Source organism: Capricornis sumatraensis, chromosome 3, assembly GCF_032405125.1.
Source record: "Capricornis sumatraensis isolate serow.1 chromosome 3, serow.2, whole genome shotgun sequence".
NCBI lineage: Eukaryota > Metazoa > Chordata > Mammalia > Artiodactyla > Bovidae > Capricornis > Capricornis sumatraensis.
The window spans coordinates 163,462,499-163,478,679 of NC_091071.1; the positions used below are offsets into that span (position 1 = coordinate 163,462,499).

At 35.9% G+C, this 16,181-nt stretch overlaps 1 protein-coding gene across 1 annotated transcript in view; it reads left to right on the top strand.

Moving 5' to 3' along the window:
- PSMD1 (proteasome 26S subunit, non-ATPase 1) overlaps positions 1 to 16,181 on the top strand; it is an 83,626-nt gene that overhangs the window by 7,269 nt on the left and 60,176 nt on the right. Inside the window, exons 5-14 of the mRNA XM_068966945.1 lie at positions 1,112 to 1,317; positions 4,137 to 4,280; positions 6,356 to 6,582; positions 7,957 to 8,017; positions 8,917 to 9,045; positions 10,514 to 10,602; positions 11,075 to 11,153; positions 11,753 to 11,926; positions 13,543 to 13,654; positions 14,650 to 14,846. Of these exons, the coding sequence (XP_068823046.1) occupies positions 1,112 to 1,317; positions 4,137 to 4,280; positions 6,356 to 6,582; positions 7,957 to 8,017; positions 8,917 to 9,045; positions 10,514 to 10,602; positions 11,075 to 11,153; positions 11,753 to 11,926; positions 13,543 to 13,654; positions 14,650 to 14,846 (1,418 nt within the window). The remainder of the gene's footprint in view (positions 1 to 1,111; positions 1,318 to 4,136; positions 4,281 to 6,355; positions 6,583 to 7,956; positions 8,018 to 8,916; positions 9,046 to 10,513; positions 10,603 to 11,074; positions 11,154 to 11,752; positions 11,927 to 13,542; positions 13,655 to 14,649; positions 14,847 to 16,181) is intronic.

Sequence of the window (16,181 nt, forward strand, 5' to 3'; positions counted from 1 at the left end):
TGCAATGAAAATTGATTAAGGTCTGTGTTGTGACTGCCACTTTGTTCTTACTAACTGTACCTGAACCTGTCTAATTCTTCCTGGATGGATCCTGAACCTGGTATATTCCAGTTTAGAAAAGTGTTCTGCTTCCCCTGAATATAGCCCCATTGACATGGGCCAGTTCTTCATGCTAGTTCGTTCAATCATTTCTGTTTTCTAAGGCTGTAGATTGCAACTCATTAATCTTTTCCATGTACCTTTCTCTTTGAAAAGGAGAGTGACAAGCCAGTGAGTTATGGAGAGGACAGCTCTTATATATCTCATTTAGCTTGAGTGGCTGTCTTCCTTATGAAGGTGAAAGAAGTCTTAGGGTAATTTCCCTTTTTGGTTGCTCTTAACAAGTTGATGGTATGATGGTAAAGTAGTGTAAGCTGTAAACATGATACTTCCTCCCCTTTCATCCAAATCACTGTGAAATGTGAAAGCCGAATTGTGCATGTGCACCTCTGCATGAACTTTCATACTCTCCGGGGGAGAGGGGAAATATGTGTGAAAGGGTTACCCTACCTCACATTGAGACAGTGAGTATCTTAGCTGATTGCTGGAAAGGGTTTTGGAAATCTTTGGGATTGCCTTTGGGACCAGTGGCCCATTTCAGGTCATTTCACCATTATTCTACAAAGATGATTAAGGCAGGCTCTACTCTCAAGGGGCTAATAGTTTCATTAATGTGAAGACTGATAATTTATTGCTACGTGATAATTGCTACAATAGGTTTTTGTTAATATTCTCAATGGCAAGTGTTTGTTTTTTGAAAAGTGAAACAGTCACCTATTTGTAGCCAACTCTGTAAAATAAGCAGCTTGGCCAAGTTGAATAATGTAATTTTGGTCAAAGTACAGTAACAAGATAGTAATGTTTTAAATAATGTCAACATATGGAATAAGTATAACTGTTAGGAAGGGAACTATTGTTTGAAGATATAACTTCTAGCATTTAAAAAATCTGAAATTTACTTATTACTCCATAGTCATCCGATAAGTTTTCATGGTCATAAATGTAGGTATTGTCCTTTCTAGTAGTATCAGCCCAATTTACAAAGTAATCAGTTATTTTATTTTCCCTATAGCAAAGTGCATTGATCACTACACCAAACAATGTGTGGAAAATGCAGATTTGCCCGAAGGAGAAAAAAAACCAATTGACCAGAGATTGGAAGGCATTGTGAATAAAATGTTTCAAAGATGTCTAGATGATCACAAGTATAAGCAAGCTATCGGCATTGCTCTGGAGACACGAAGACTGGACGTCTTTGAGAAGACTATACTTGAGTCGGTAGGTAGAGGGTGCAACTTTAGAGATTGTTATTGATGAAGAATCAGCAGAGCAAATTATTAAAACTGAAAATTATAGTGAAAAGACACTCTAGCTTAGATAGAATAAGATGCGATGCTCTTTTGAAAAAAGTTTATGTTTTTAAAATATGTCTTTTTATATTTTTTATGTTTTTAATGTATTTATAAAGGAACTTTGGCTGTGCTTGTTGAATAGCCTCTTTTGTCTTACTACTTTTATTCCTTTGAGGTCTTGCATGGGGAAGTTGTCTTAATTAGGCTTTCTCTAGTTGCTGTGCTTGGGCTTCTCTTACAGCGCCTGGGCTCTAGGGTGCAGGCTTCAGTGGTAAGGCACATGGCTGTGGCTCTCCTAAGGCTCGGGGAATCTTCCCAGGCCAGGGGTTGAACCTGTGACCCTTGCATTAGCAGGCAGATCCTTAACCAGTGGACCGTCAGAGAAGTCCTCTGCCCTTTTAAAGAAGACTATAATGATAACTGCAATTGTAGTGCCTTTATTATGGCTAAAAATATACTTTCCTAGCTTGGGGGTGTTTTGCAATAATTAGGACAATTGTAAGTCACCAGCCAAAGTGGTCAGAGAGGTGCAAGCCTGAGTTAAATGAACATGATCTGTTAAGTGCCCACTTAGCCTGCCTCACCCTCTATCCTTCTCCACGAGCTAGCTCTTTGTACTCCAGCCATCTTGACTTTGTCTCTTCTAGATGGGCCGTGCCTCATTCCACTTACCAAAAATATTGCCCCTCCAGAAAACATCCTTTTCTTTTCCTTACCTGCTTTATTCCTGTTCAAGATTCATAGTTCAGTTCACCTGGCGTTTGTTTACAGATCCTTCTGTCACTCCCTGCCAGCCATATCCTCCTCAATCCCTAGATCCAACTAGGTCCACCAGATCAGAACCTACTTGAGGACAGGTGCTTTTACCACTGGGTCCCCAAAGCTTAAGGCAGCATTTAGCAGCAGTGGTAAGAGTGTAAATGTATGAATGGCCCAGTGTCATAGAATGGCCCTTATTTTGCTGTTTGATTTTTGTGCAGTTGTAGTTACTCCTTGTCTTCAGGGGACTAGAACTAAAATACTTGTTTTTATTCATTCAACACTGTTCTCTGCATTGGAGATAACAGTGGGAAGCAAGGAACAAAGTTCCTGCTCAAATGGAATAATCCACTAGGGGAACCAGCAGTGACACCTATTCCCTGCAAGGTAAAGGGGTGATAAATGTTTAAAACAAGAGTAAAGCAGAGTAGGAAGTACATCTTACTTTGTCTCCCAGTGCACATATACATATATTAATAGATGTCACTTAAGATGAAATGTGCTGTGCTTAGTCAGCCAGTCATGTCCAACTCTGTGCGACCCCATGGACTGTATCCCGCCAGGCTCCTCTGTCCATGGGGATTCTCCAGACAAGAGTACTGGAGTGGGTTGCCCTGTCCTCCTCTAGGGGATCTTCCCAACCCAGGGTCAGAACCCAGGTCTCCCTCATTGCAGGCAGATTCTTTTTGTCTGAGCCACCAGGGAAGCCCATAAGATGAAATAATACCTACTTTTTCTGCTTGTGGTATAATCATGGTATTTTTAAATTGTACTTCATTTTTTTGGAAAGATGTTAGTCCTGTTAAGTTGATTTCATTATGTGTGCACTGATTTGTCACAACTTGCTTACAAAATAAATTTTATTTTATCATTGAATGTTAACTTTCTTTAAATTCTATAGCAATTTGCAGTTTTTCAAAAGTTTTGCATACTTTTTATATAATCCTGTATTAACCCTTTTTAATCCCCTGCTCTTCTATCACCCCTCCCCCTTCCCTGTCCCCTCTGATAACTACGAGTTTGTTCCTTATATCTGTGAGTCTGCTTTTGTTTTTTATTTTATTCACTTGTTTGTTGTGTTTTTTAGATTCCACGTATAAGTGATACCATATGGTATTTGTCTTTCTCTATCTGACTTTATTTTGCTTGGCATAGTGCCCTCCAAATCCATCCATGTTGCTGCAGATGGCAAAATTTCGCATTCCATTGTGTATATACATATGTGTGTGTGCATATATGTGTGTGTGTGCGTATATATGCACACACACACACATCTTTATTCATTCATCTGTTGATGGATACTTAAGTTGCTTCCATATCTTGGCTATTATTAATAACACTGCTATGAATATTGGGATGCACAATAGAAGTCTTTCTGAATTAGTGAATTTTTTGAATTTTGCATTTCTCAACTCCATTTTTGAGAAGTACTCCTGTAGCTCTTCAGCATGCTTGTTTATGCTGAAGAACTTTTATAGGTTGGTATCTCAAAATTCAGGCATGCTTTGAAGAACCACAAGGTAAACATAAATAATCAGGAGTGAAAACTTCCCCAGGAGAGTGCCAGTTAGATATGACAGCACTCAAAGCTTGAGTCACTCAGAGCTAGAGAACAGTTATATCATCTTGTGTTCCTGGCCATTGAGTATAGGCGATAATCCTGAGGATTAGCTAGGTTGTCTGCTTGGTTTTTATAATACTTAACAGCACTACTCTGTTATAGTATACTGTGTTCATATAGTGAGGATCCTGGATGGACGCTAAATATTTGTTTTCAACCCATTTTTTTCATGAAGACAGGGAAATAGGTAATTTTCTTTTAAGGTTTTCATCTAAAATAGTTAAAAAATTTTTATTTTATTTAAGTAGCAAATAAAGCTTTAGCTGCCTAGAATGACTAAAGAATATTGTTTAAAATGATTTGATTTCTAAATAAACATGCTTCAGTAACTAGATAATGATGTCTCTTCAAATTATTTCTTTCAGAATGATGTCCCAGGAATGCTGGCATATAGCTTGAAGCTCTGCATGTCTTTAATGCAGAATAAACAGTTTCGGAATAAAGTACTGAGAGTCCTAGTTAAAATCTACATGAATTTAGAGAAACCTGATTTCATCAATGTTTGTCAGGTAATAACATTATATTATTTTACACTGTGTTGTTGGGTAATGCCTCACTACCTCATGTGTGTACCTCATTACATCACTATAATTTCATGCATATATCTCTCAGTTGATCTTTACAACAGCCCTGTGAAGATAAGGTGTGTATTTATGTTCTGTTTTACTGATTAAAATAACTGAAGTTCTCAAAACTAAAAAGCTATTTTGTTATAATGTATTCCTTGTGTTCTTTTTTTCATTTTGAAAATAATCCAGGCATTTAAGGAAATTTTTGGAAATGAGGTTAAAAAAAAATAAGTAGAAGAGAAGATAAAGGTAAAAACGGTACCTATGTTATATAATTCTAAAAGAATTTCAGGTATAAAAATTATCTTTGGTTTCATTTCCCAAACACAACCAGGACCTTTGGGTATTTTCTTTATCTCTTTTCATGTATGGATTTCCTTGCATACTTAAAACAAAATTAAGACAGTACAGAAAATATATAAAATGAAACTGTATCTATCCCTTTCCCGGGGCATTTTCCCAGTTAAAAGATTCATAGATGTTTTCCTCCAAAAACATGTGGAGCTATGTCATTTATCTCAATGACTGGATTGTGTTTTTATTGGCTGGAAATGCTCAGTTTGCTTTTTAACAGTTACCACACTATAAATTTCTGTATTCTGCTTAGAGCATAGCATTTTATCACACATTTTATTTGTTCACTATAATATATTCTCAATATATGTTTCTATCCTCTATACATATTTAAAATTTAGATTAATGAATCCTTTTTTGAATGCTTTTTAAAAAAAAAATCATTATAGGCTATTACAAGATAGTGAATATAGTTCTCTGAACTCTGTTGCGTATCTGTTTTATGTATAGTTTTTGATGCTTTTTAAAGCAAGTGTTAAAGAAAAAGTTGGAAGAAAAATATCCACTTTTATCTCACTTGGTCTACCAACATTTTAGTATAGTTCCTTCCATTTTTCTCTATATAGTTTTTTTTTTTAGTTTTGTTTGCTTCTAAATAGTTTTTAATAGTTTCTTAAATGGTTTTTTAAAAGTTACGTGAAAAACAATAGTTCTTTGCCTTCTTTTCTCAGTGTATTTCAGTTTTATTTCCCAGAAGTAATTTTATTTATTTTAGCTATTTTATTCCTTGTCCCTATAAAAAATTTTTTTGAATTTTACATTTTTAAAATTTATTTTTGAACAGATGATATTACATTCACATGATTCAAAATTCATGAAGGACCAAGGGGTATAGTTAAGTCTTCCTACCACTTCTCCCTTTGGCTCCCAAGTTCCCTTACCTGGAAGCAAACTATCAATTATATATATCCTTCAGTTTAATGTTTTTTCCATGTTTTAACTGTTCACAAACTCTTGTACAAACTCTTTCTTGATTATGCAGTAGTCATTCAGTGGGTGTTCTTTGCCTGTTTTATCCAGGCTCCTGTTATTGGTCATTTATTTTGTTTCCATAATTTCCTATTCTTAGTTTATAATAATTTTTATTAATGTGTTCATTTTGAAATTGAGTTATTTGCTATTTGAAACAAATTTTAAATTGAACTCTTAAATATCCTAAATTTATTGGATGGCTTTTGTTAAAACATGTGGCAGATCATAAGAGTAGTAAGAGAAATGCTTCAGAATGTTCATTTTAGTGCCTCTTATCCTACCCCAGCACAATACAGTGCATTAGGAGTGAATAAATGAATGCTCCTACAATTTATGGTAAAGCAGAAATTAGAAGTGAAAGAGCACTTGATAATGATTTGTGAGGAAGTTTTAAAGAAGTCAGGATTCATTCACCAACCAGTTATTTATTAAGTATTGCTAATTGCCAGGCACAGTATTAGGAGCCATGGGCATAACTTGTATGGACTTTCTTATAGAAGGCAGATTCTACTTTCAGGATAATTTTGGTGCCAGGATGAGAAATGGAATGCTATCATTAGACTAGGTAGTTTGCTGCAGTTTGCCTTCACTTTTATTTATGGTTTCCAGTGTTGTTGACTGTAACTCTTTAAGTATCTTACAAACCAAGTTTTTGATTATTATGTAATTGTTCTCTATCTGCGTTTCAGTGCCTAATTTTCTTAGATGATCCTCAGGCCGTGAGTGATATCTTAGAAAAACTGGTAAAGGAAGACAACCTCCTGATGGCCTATCAGATTTGTTTTGATTTGTATGAAAGTGCTAGCCAGCAGTTTTTGTCGTCTGTAATCCAGAATCTTCGAACTGTTGGCACCCCTCTTGCTTCTGTGCCTGGGTCCACCAACACGGGCACTGTTCCAGGATCAGAGAGAGAAAGGTACGCCTATCTGTTTCTGCATAGAACTAATCCAGCTATCTTTATCTTATTTGGGGAGTAGATAGAGTATTTCTAGACAACGTAGTCTAAGAATAAATGCCATTAGGTTTCGTAGATGGTAAACTCTTAAGAAGACTGTTGCTCTGTTTTGCACTCTGCTGGGCACATTAAGGAAAATGAAAAAAAAATGGACCCTTCTGGAAACAATGAAAGTAGTTGTCTGATGGGGCAGGTGTGGGTCCTGCACGCTTTCTTATCAAGTAAATTAAAAAATCTCAGGTAGGGTAGGTTGGGCTAGATTTTAGATGTTTGGGTTAGATATTTTACAGGTAGAAACATTCTTAGCTTTTAAAAAAGCTTTTAAATATGCTTTTATTAGAACTGATAAAAATTACTATAATCCAGTAATCTTCATTTATCTAGGTTTTTTAAATTTTTTTCTCAACATTTTTTTTGTAGATTTTAGTATAGGGCTTTTGTACATTTTCCCCTAAATTTATTCCTAAGTATATTATGTCTTTTGATACTATTGTAAGTGGTATGTTTAAAGTTTCAATTCAATTGAAATTGCTTATTGCTAATACGTAGAATTATACTTGATTGTTGTATATTAAAATTGAATCCCACAACCTTGCTTAAGTTATTTAGTGGGTCAAGTAAATTTTTTTTATAGTAATATTCTTTTATATCCTGTAGTTTATCTTTACTGAAATTAGTTTTCCTAAGTATTTACAAAGCAGGCTTGTTTAGGATAGTTTTTCTAATTTCACTGTTCTCTAGAACTTCCTGTTCTGCTGCGTTTGTGGAGTTTTAAACAGAATGGTGTCTTATGTTGTGAGATCTGGCTGTGTTTCCTTTCTCACTTTCATTTTGGCCTTCTTTTTCCCTCGTTTCTGCTTTCTTAATTTGAATTCTATACCCAGCATTTTCTCCTTTGTGTTTTGCTTTGACCTAGAAGAGAGTGTTGGCCAGTTGGTTTTAAGAGTTGTTGGGGCTCTGACTGCTTTACTTCAGACTGATTTTGTGGCTGGTGGTGGCGGTTCTGTTTTGGGAATCTGGGAGATACTTTGTCCCCTGGTTTTGTTCTATTTATTGTCCTTTTTTTTTTTTTGCTAACCAGTTGCTTTGCATGTTTTATGAAATTATTTGGCAGAAATTTGGTAACTGAACTGCCTCCATCTTATTTTACAGTCTTTTCTGTTTGTTAACAGCAGTACTTTAAGATAGTTATTTAGTGTTTTTTTCCTTGCAAAATACTTATTATGGACATGGTTCAGATCTTCCGTTTGATTAAAAGGGAAGAGAAAAAGTCACCCACACATACCATTCAGAAAAGTTTACCACACTGGTAACTGTTGGTTCTCTTCGTTTTAGTGACTCGATGGAAACGGAAGAAAAGACAGGTAGTGTACTTGTAGGAAAGACGCCAGAAGTGGTAAGTGTGCTTTTTGAAGTTGAGGTTTCCATTTAAACATAGAGTTCCACACTATATTGTAAATTACTTAAAAGTGTTACATACCTGCTTTTATGGAGGTTTATTATTAAGTTTGATATCAAAGTTGTTTTATAAAATTAGATTTTCTATAAAAAGTAAAATTTTAAAAATTAATCTCAGGAAATCCCTTGGTGGTCCAGGGTTAGGCCTTGGCGCTTTCACTGCTGAGGGTCTGAGTTCACTCCCCAATTGAGTGGGGAACCAAAATCCCACAAGCTGCACAGCACAGGCAAAAAGCAGAAGATTGATCCCAGAAAACACTTGACTTAGAAGAAATCAAGTCCTCAGATCCCTACCAAAGAATGAACTCTGTTCAGAATAACTCTGAATTACGTCATAGGGTGAGAAAAAACTCTGACCTCTAACAAATAAATGGCAATTTGTAGAGACAGAGGACAGTTTAGTTGTCTTTATTTTTAGTATTCATAGTGTACGTACGAGTGAGGCAAGGATTAGAGCAGTAGTCTGTTGGATGTAATGTTTCTTATATCAGAATTTTTGGTTACTGGTTATCAGGTATATAAATTTCAACTCTTGTGGTTGGAACGAGTTGTGTTGGTGGCTTGGTATAATTCGTGAGATCATATTTATGTGTTGATTAAAGGTGCTTTTTCTCAATTTTGAAGAGAGAGTTTCTCACCTAAACTATGAGTTGACTAAGTATAAAATAGTTCTTCCTGCATATCATCATTACTTTTACAGATTTTTAAAAAAATTTTTGTATTGGAAGCATGCTTAAGTTTTTTTACGTGTATGACTGAATTTCACTGGTTTAAGGCTATTAAAATTAGCTTACTGGATTTCAGTAATATAATCTTCATTTTTGCTTGTTTTGGCAGAGTCCAGAGCCCAAGGACCAGACTTTGAAAATGATTAAAATTCTAAGTGGTGAAATGGCTATTGAGTTACATCTACAGTTTTTAATACGAAACAATAATACAGATCTCATGATTCTAAAAAACACAAAGGTAGAAAATTCATCTGTAATGGAGGCTTTTTTCTTATATTTATTTCTTTGTTGACTATAAGTACTTAATACTTATTTCTTATTGAGTAATTTATTGCATTCTGTCAAGGAAATACATTTTTGAAAAAATAACAATGGGAGAGACACTTGATCTTACTGAAGAAGAAAGGGAATTAATACTGATTGAACTCCTGTTTTTTGTGTTAGTCTGTCACTGGGAATTTAGTGGTTTTTTTTTTAACCCCACTTTTTTAGATAACTTTTTTTTTAATTTGTTTATTTTTTAATTGAAGGATAATTGCTCTACAGAATTTTGTTGTTTTCTGTCAAACCTCAGTATGAATCAGCCATAGGTATACATATGGTTTGGTTTTAGTTGCTAAGTTGTGTCTGACTCTTGCGACCCCATAGACTGCCTGCCAGGCTCCTCTGTCCATGGGATTCTCCAGGCAAGAATACTGGAGTGGGTTGCCATTTCCTTCTTCAAGGCATACATATATCCCCTCTCTCTTGAACCTCCGTCCCCATCCCACTCCTCTAGGTTGATATAGAGCCCCTGTTTGAGTTTCCTGAGACATAGAGCAAATTCCTATTGGCTTTCTACTGTACATATGGTAATAGCTAACTTTTATTTGAATATGTACATGTGGCATTTGGACAGATACCACAGTCAAAGCATTAATACAGGTTGTGTGTTTGTTTTTTCCAGTGAACTGCAGACTCCTTGAGAACAGGGGTTCTTAACCTTGATATTGTAACCTTTGCTGAGATATTCATCCTGACAGTTGTTCATTTTAATTTTTGAACAGATGATCTATTCATCTGGTTCCAAAAAAATTTTAGTATGAAAAGATACATATTATGAAAAATCTTCCTGTCTTGCCTGTGTTATTTACCCAAATCCTTTCCCAAAGTCATTTTATATAATCATATATTATTTCTTTAATATGAAGTTCTTTGATTGAGGTATATGTAATCATGCTTCTCTGGATTTTTAAAATAATTCTTACAAGTGTGCAAGAGAAAAGTTTGCATCTATGACAGTTTTCTGATGCTTATCTTTATAGTGCAGTCGAATTAAACAAAATTGCTTTGGTGACTGACAGAGGTACAGTCCCAGAAGAGGTACACCATTGCTCCTCAGGTTACATCCATTCTTGGAGACCTTGAGCAGGATGTCAAAGAGAAATGGCAAACTATTTAGAAACTAACAATTAGAATATCTACTATTAAATTCTTACCTGAAATCTGTTGACCTCAAGTTAAGACCACAAGTAAAACTTTTGACTTGCTGTTTTTTAATAAGCTAGCTATTTAATCTTTATAAAGAAATTTCCAAGATTCATATTTTAAATGCTAATTCAGTTTATTCATGTTTTCACCACAAAATAGTGCTTCTTATTGCGTATTTACATGCAAGCTTGCATTTGTATGAATACAAATGATAAATATCTGTGTTTATTTTTTAGGATGCAGTAAGGAATTCTGTCTGTCATACGGCAACTGTCATAGCAAACTCTTTTATGCACTGCGGCACTACCAGTGACCAGTTTCTTAGGTAAATGTACTCATAGGCTCCCACTTCAGTTTAAAAGTGTCTCTGACAGACACTCTGTTGGCAGTATTACATGGATGTGGGGAACTTTACCTGCTTGCCAGTCCTGAATTTTAAATTCTACTTTCGCTATTTTATAAATTTTTTTCATTGCATTTAACTACCTGTTTTGAGGTAAAATTAATTTTCTTCATTAGTTGCCTTGAATACAGATTTTTTAATGTAATATATTAACCTCTGAAGTTTGATACAGTTTTGCTTTTGTTCATAATATAATTACATATGTGTTTTTAGAGAGTCCTCAGAATATTAAGAGGCCTTAAGAGGTAAAACAGAATCATCAGTAACTTGAAATCCATAAAGTAAAATGATTTTTAACAGTTCAAGGTAAAAATGTTAGAGCTTTGACTTTAGTGTTATAAAAAGCTTTATGAAATTCATTTCAGTAATAATGTTAAATTTTGTTTTCTTACAGAGATAACTTGGAATGGTTAGCCAGAGCCACTAATTGGGCAAAATTTACAGCTACAGCCAGTTTGGGTGTGATTCATAAGGTAATACATACTGATCTCTGTGAGCAGGCATCAGAACAGAAGCAATTTTTCTTGAGTTAAGGAACAAAAAAATAGAGACTTCCCTGGCAGTCCAGTGCTTGAGACTCAGAGCATCCAATTCAGTGGACAGACCAGGGAATTAAGATCCCACATGCTATGTAGTGCAGCAAAAAGAAAAAAAGAGAAACATGTTTACTATAATGCATTGACAAGTACATTTTGTTAAATTAGGTCAGTCCTTATACAGGAAAGGATAAAGTAAATAAGAAATGTGTGGTTTTTTATTTTTAATAAGAAGTAGACATCTTTTTTGTGTGAAGACTAAGCCATTTCTTAAAAGATGAATTGAAATAATTATTTGCAGAGTCTAAGATAAATTTGGGGAAATATTATAAAACAAAGAGGAGGCAAATGGAAGCATTTGTTTCTAACTAGGATGTGATTTAGGATCACTTAAAAGCTGTCTTCTCCTGAGAGTGATAAAGTTGCTTAGGAGAGAACTCCACTTCCTCCTTCACTCTGGAGAAAAAGCAGTAGTCATAGAAAATGTTTCTCTCACTTTCTTTTACTGACACCTCTGTGGTGGCTCACATTTACAGGGTCATGAGAAGGAAGCATTACAGTTAATGGCAACATACCTGCCCAAGGACACCTCTCCAGGGTCAGCCTATCAGGAAGGTGGAGGTCTCTATGCACTAGGTCTCATCCATGCGAATCATGGTGGTGATATAATTGACTATCTGCTTAATCAGCTTAAGAATGCCAGCAATGACGTAAGTATTGTAATGCACAACTAAATTCCCATTACTTAAGAATGAGGGAAACATTATATTTGCCAAATTATTTCAGTGAATAGAAGAAATCTTGTAGGATTTCCAAATCTACATTCCCAGATCTAAAGTACTGTTTTCATAGAATCTTATCTTTTAAAGGTAATTTCCTCTCCTCCTCTATAAGCTAAAATTGTGTTTCCAGTCCCTTAAACCTTATGTATGAAAAGTGAAATAAAGTATCAGATACTTATAAAATGTTCACTGTATGCATTGTAAGACACTTTAGAGTCTTGTTATGTTACATAAGTGATTTTCTGTTATTTTATAGGAAACTAAAGCCCCTCCAAAATTGCCTGTACTCTTTTGGGAGTCAGAATTCTTGCTTGTGTAAGCTTTTTGGTGATTTTTAAATGTAACTCTTTGGGAAAAACTTATTAAGCATCCCTGTTTTTATTTTAAGGAGCCATGACATAGGATTTTAGACTTTTTAAACTTTTATGTTAGGGTAGTCTCTATTAAAAAGCTATTGGGAGAGTAGCTCAGTGAGCCAGAAAACTTTTCCTACTTCACTGAAAAGACTGAGATCAGTAGGATGGTCTGTCTCAGCTAATATGCCCCTATCCACAAATCTTATATAATTTATAGATATCTCTGCCTTAAATTTCTGGTGATCTCATGTAAAAATTTTCTTATCAGATAAAGCTTTTTGATTACCTTCAACAAAAACCTCTGCTGACCAACTTAAGGAGTTTATTGGAACTAGCTTATATAATTAAAGGAAAGCTGGTGAACTAGTTCTCACAAAGGTTAAAGCAGGGTGATTCTGGGAATCTTGGTAATAGGAACTAATGGAATGATCTCTTTGGGGCTTGCTGTCAGGATAAATGAACTTGAAATGTTTTTGGTCCTTGGGTCATTCCACTTAAGAAAGATTAAAATTCCAGAGGAGCATCTGATTGGCCTCTCTAGAGTCACAGGCCCACACTTTCCCCAGGGGAGTATGAGAATTTATTTTCAATGACAGTCTCACTAAGATTTGAACCAGTAGGGAGGAATATTCCCCAAGCAGGACTGGGGTACTGTCACTAATAAAAGGATACTGCACATTCAAAAGTAACGGATCATCACACAAATATTCTCCAAATAAAGACTAACTTTTGCTTTTGACACCATTTTCTCCCACTTTCTTCATAACCATGTTCCATTAGGGTCCTTTTTCTGCTCTGTGCTTCCTCCCTCGGTTCATAAGCATATTCACCTACCCTAAAAAGACTCTTCTTGCAGTTGCTTCTCTCTCTTAGTTGTTGTCATCTGTCTCCTCCCCTTCTCGTGTAAACTTATTAAAAGAGAGCTGTACTGTCTCCACTTTGTCTTCATTTCCTTCAGTTCAGTTCAGTCACTCAGTCGTTTATAACTCCGCATTATTTTATATCAGCAGGCAGCATTCTTTTGAAACTGAAATTGTGAGGTTACCACTGACCCTCTGTATCCTTTGATAATATTCACTAGGCCAAATGCTGTCCATGCCAACAGCACAATATATTTTGACAGTACAATGAAAGGTTGGATTTTAAGTACCGTGTACCAGATAAATGGAGCCCGTGCTTTTTCTCTAGATCGTTCGGCATGGTGGCAGTCTAGGCCTTGGTTTGGCTGCCATGGGGACCGCACGCCAGGATGTGTATGATTTGCTAAAAACAAACCTCTATCAGGATGATGCTGTGACAGGTAAGTGATTTTTTCCAAAGATGACATACTGTAGGATTAAGTAGTGTAACTGTAACATTTGTTTTCTGCCTATATTTTGTGGTCTCTTAAAAATCTAATAGATTTCTCTACTTGTAGAGGGAGTTAATTTTGCCACATTTATCAAATTCATCGTATAAAAATATATTTTGTGATATATAGGCTTCTAAAAATAGTATATCTTGTGTGTATGTCTGTATTACTGACTTTTGCAAATAGAAATTTATTAGAGCGATCTCCTTGTATCCTGGGACTATCTATACTGCTTGGTGATAATGTAGAAAAAATATTGCCATAGTATTTCATTTGAAATCACTGCAGGATTTCATGGTGTATCCTATCACAATTTAAAAGGAAAATAGGTATAAATATATGGATGGACTTCCATATAAACTATCCTTTTTTATATCTGATGATTTGAAAAAAATGCTACAGAAGCTGATGGTTATTTTGATAGCTATTAATAGTTCAGTTCAGTTCAGTCGCTCAGTCGTGTCCGACTCTTTGCGACCCCATGAATTGCAGCACGCCAGGCCTCCCTGTCCATCACCAAATCCCAGAGTTCACTCAGATTCATGTCCATCGAGTCAGTGATGCCATCCAGCCATCTCATCCTCTGTCGTCCCCTTCTCCTCCTGCCCCCAATCCCTCCCAGCATCAGAGTCTTTTCCAATGAGTCAACTCTTCACACGAGGTGGCCAAAGTACTGAAGTTTCAGCTTTAGCATCATTCCTTCCAAAGAAATCCCAGGGCTGATCTTCAGAATGGACTGGTTGGATCTCCTTGCAGTCCAAGGGACTCTCAAGAGTCTTCTCCAACACCACAGTTCAAAAGCATCAATTCTTCGGCGCTCAGCCTTCTTCACAGTCCAACTCTCACATCCATACATGACCACATTAATAGTTAGCACTTTCAATAGAATATGTTTTATTTATATACTTAACTCATTATTTAATGTTTTGCTTTCTACTCACTAGGGGAAGCAGCTGGCCTGGCCCTAGGTTTGGTTATGTTGGGCTCTAAAAATGCTCAGGCTATTGAGGACATGGTCGGCTATGCACAGGAAACTCAACATGAGAAGATTCTCCGTGGTCTTGCAGTTGGCATTGCGTTAGTGATGTACGGGAGGATGGAAGAAGCTGATGCTCTCATTGAATCTCTCTGCCGTGATAAGGTGAGATCACATATTATTCATCCTTTCCTCCCTGCTTTTCCTCACCCTTCAGTTATTATATCCAACATTTATAGAAACACTTAACCTTGACTAGAAATTATCTCTGTTCCCATCATAACTCCTAGGTACATTTATCGATGAAACTTCTCGAAAGATATATAAAGCCTAATAAAATTTAGGCAAGAAAAACACTGATTAGAAGAGGTGAGCAGGACTAATTTGAGATTAAGACTTCAGTGGTTTTCAAATAAGCAGATTTAGAAAAGTTCTTTAGAAATTGTAAGTTGATTTATTTTAGAAATGATGTTTTGGGGATGATTTCATAAACATTTGATGGGATACAAAGTGTGCTTCATTGTTGTTTCATCACAAAACAGTGCCCATCTCTGTACTTATTTATTTGGATGTGTTTTCTTTTCCTTTGCCTTTTGTCTTGTTTTTGAAAAACTGAAAAGTGAAAGTTAGTCACACAATCGTGTCCGACTCTTTGCAATCCCATGGACTGTAGCCTGCCCAGCTCCTCTATCCATGGAATTCTCCTGGCAAGAGTACTAGAGTGGGTTGCCATTTCCTTCTCCAGGGGATCTTCCTGACCTGGGGATCGAACCCAGGTCTCCTGCATTGCAAGCAGATTCTTTACCAGCTGAGTCACGAGGGAAGCCCCTGTCTTGTCTACCTACCGTGTACAATATAGTAAAAATTGTTTTACTGTTGTAAAAACAAAAAACAAGATGTGTGTGTGTGTCTTGTTTTTACAACAGTGAAACGATTTTTACTATATTGCATATAGTAGGTGAAAGTGAAAGTGAAGTCGCTCAGTTGTGTCCGACTCTTTGCGACCCTGTGGACTGTAGTCCACCAGGCTCCTCTGTCCATGGGATTCTCTAGGCAAAAATACTGTAGTGGGTTACCATTTCCTTCTCCAGAGGATCTTCCAGTACTGTCCTCTGTAATCTGACTTTAAAAAATCCACTGCTATAGTTTATTGATAAAACTAATTATTTTGCTCAGCCATCAAACTCCATATCTCTTCCACTCGTTGCTCAGTGCCCAAGAATTAAGTGATAAGGTAAAAAGCAAATTAGAATGTAGAATTAGAAGCAGGCTTCTTTGTTGTTTGACAAATGAAAGAATCATAGGGCAGTTGGTATTGGGCTTGAGTTTATATGTCCTAAAAAGTGTGAGGCAGCATAGGTATGTTACACAGAATACTGGGAATTAAAAGTAGTTAATTATTCCCATGTTAGAGCCTTTAGTTTCCCCATTCGTTTAGAAAACTACCAACCACAAAACGGTTCTCTTTTAGTTCATTTTCTGCCTAAAACCAGCTCCCCT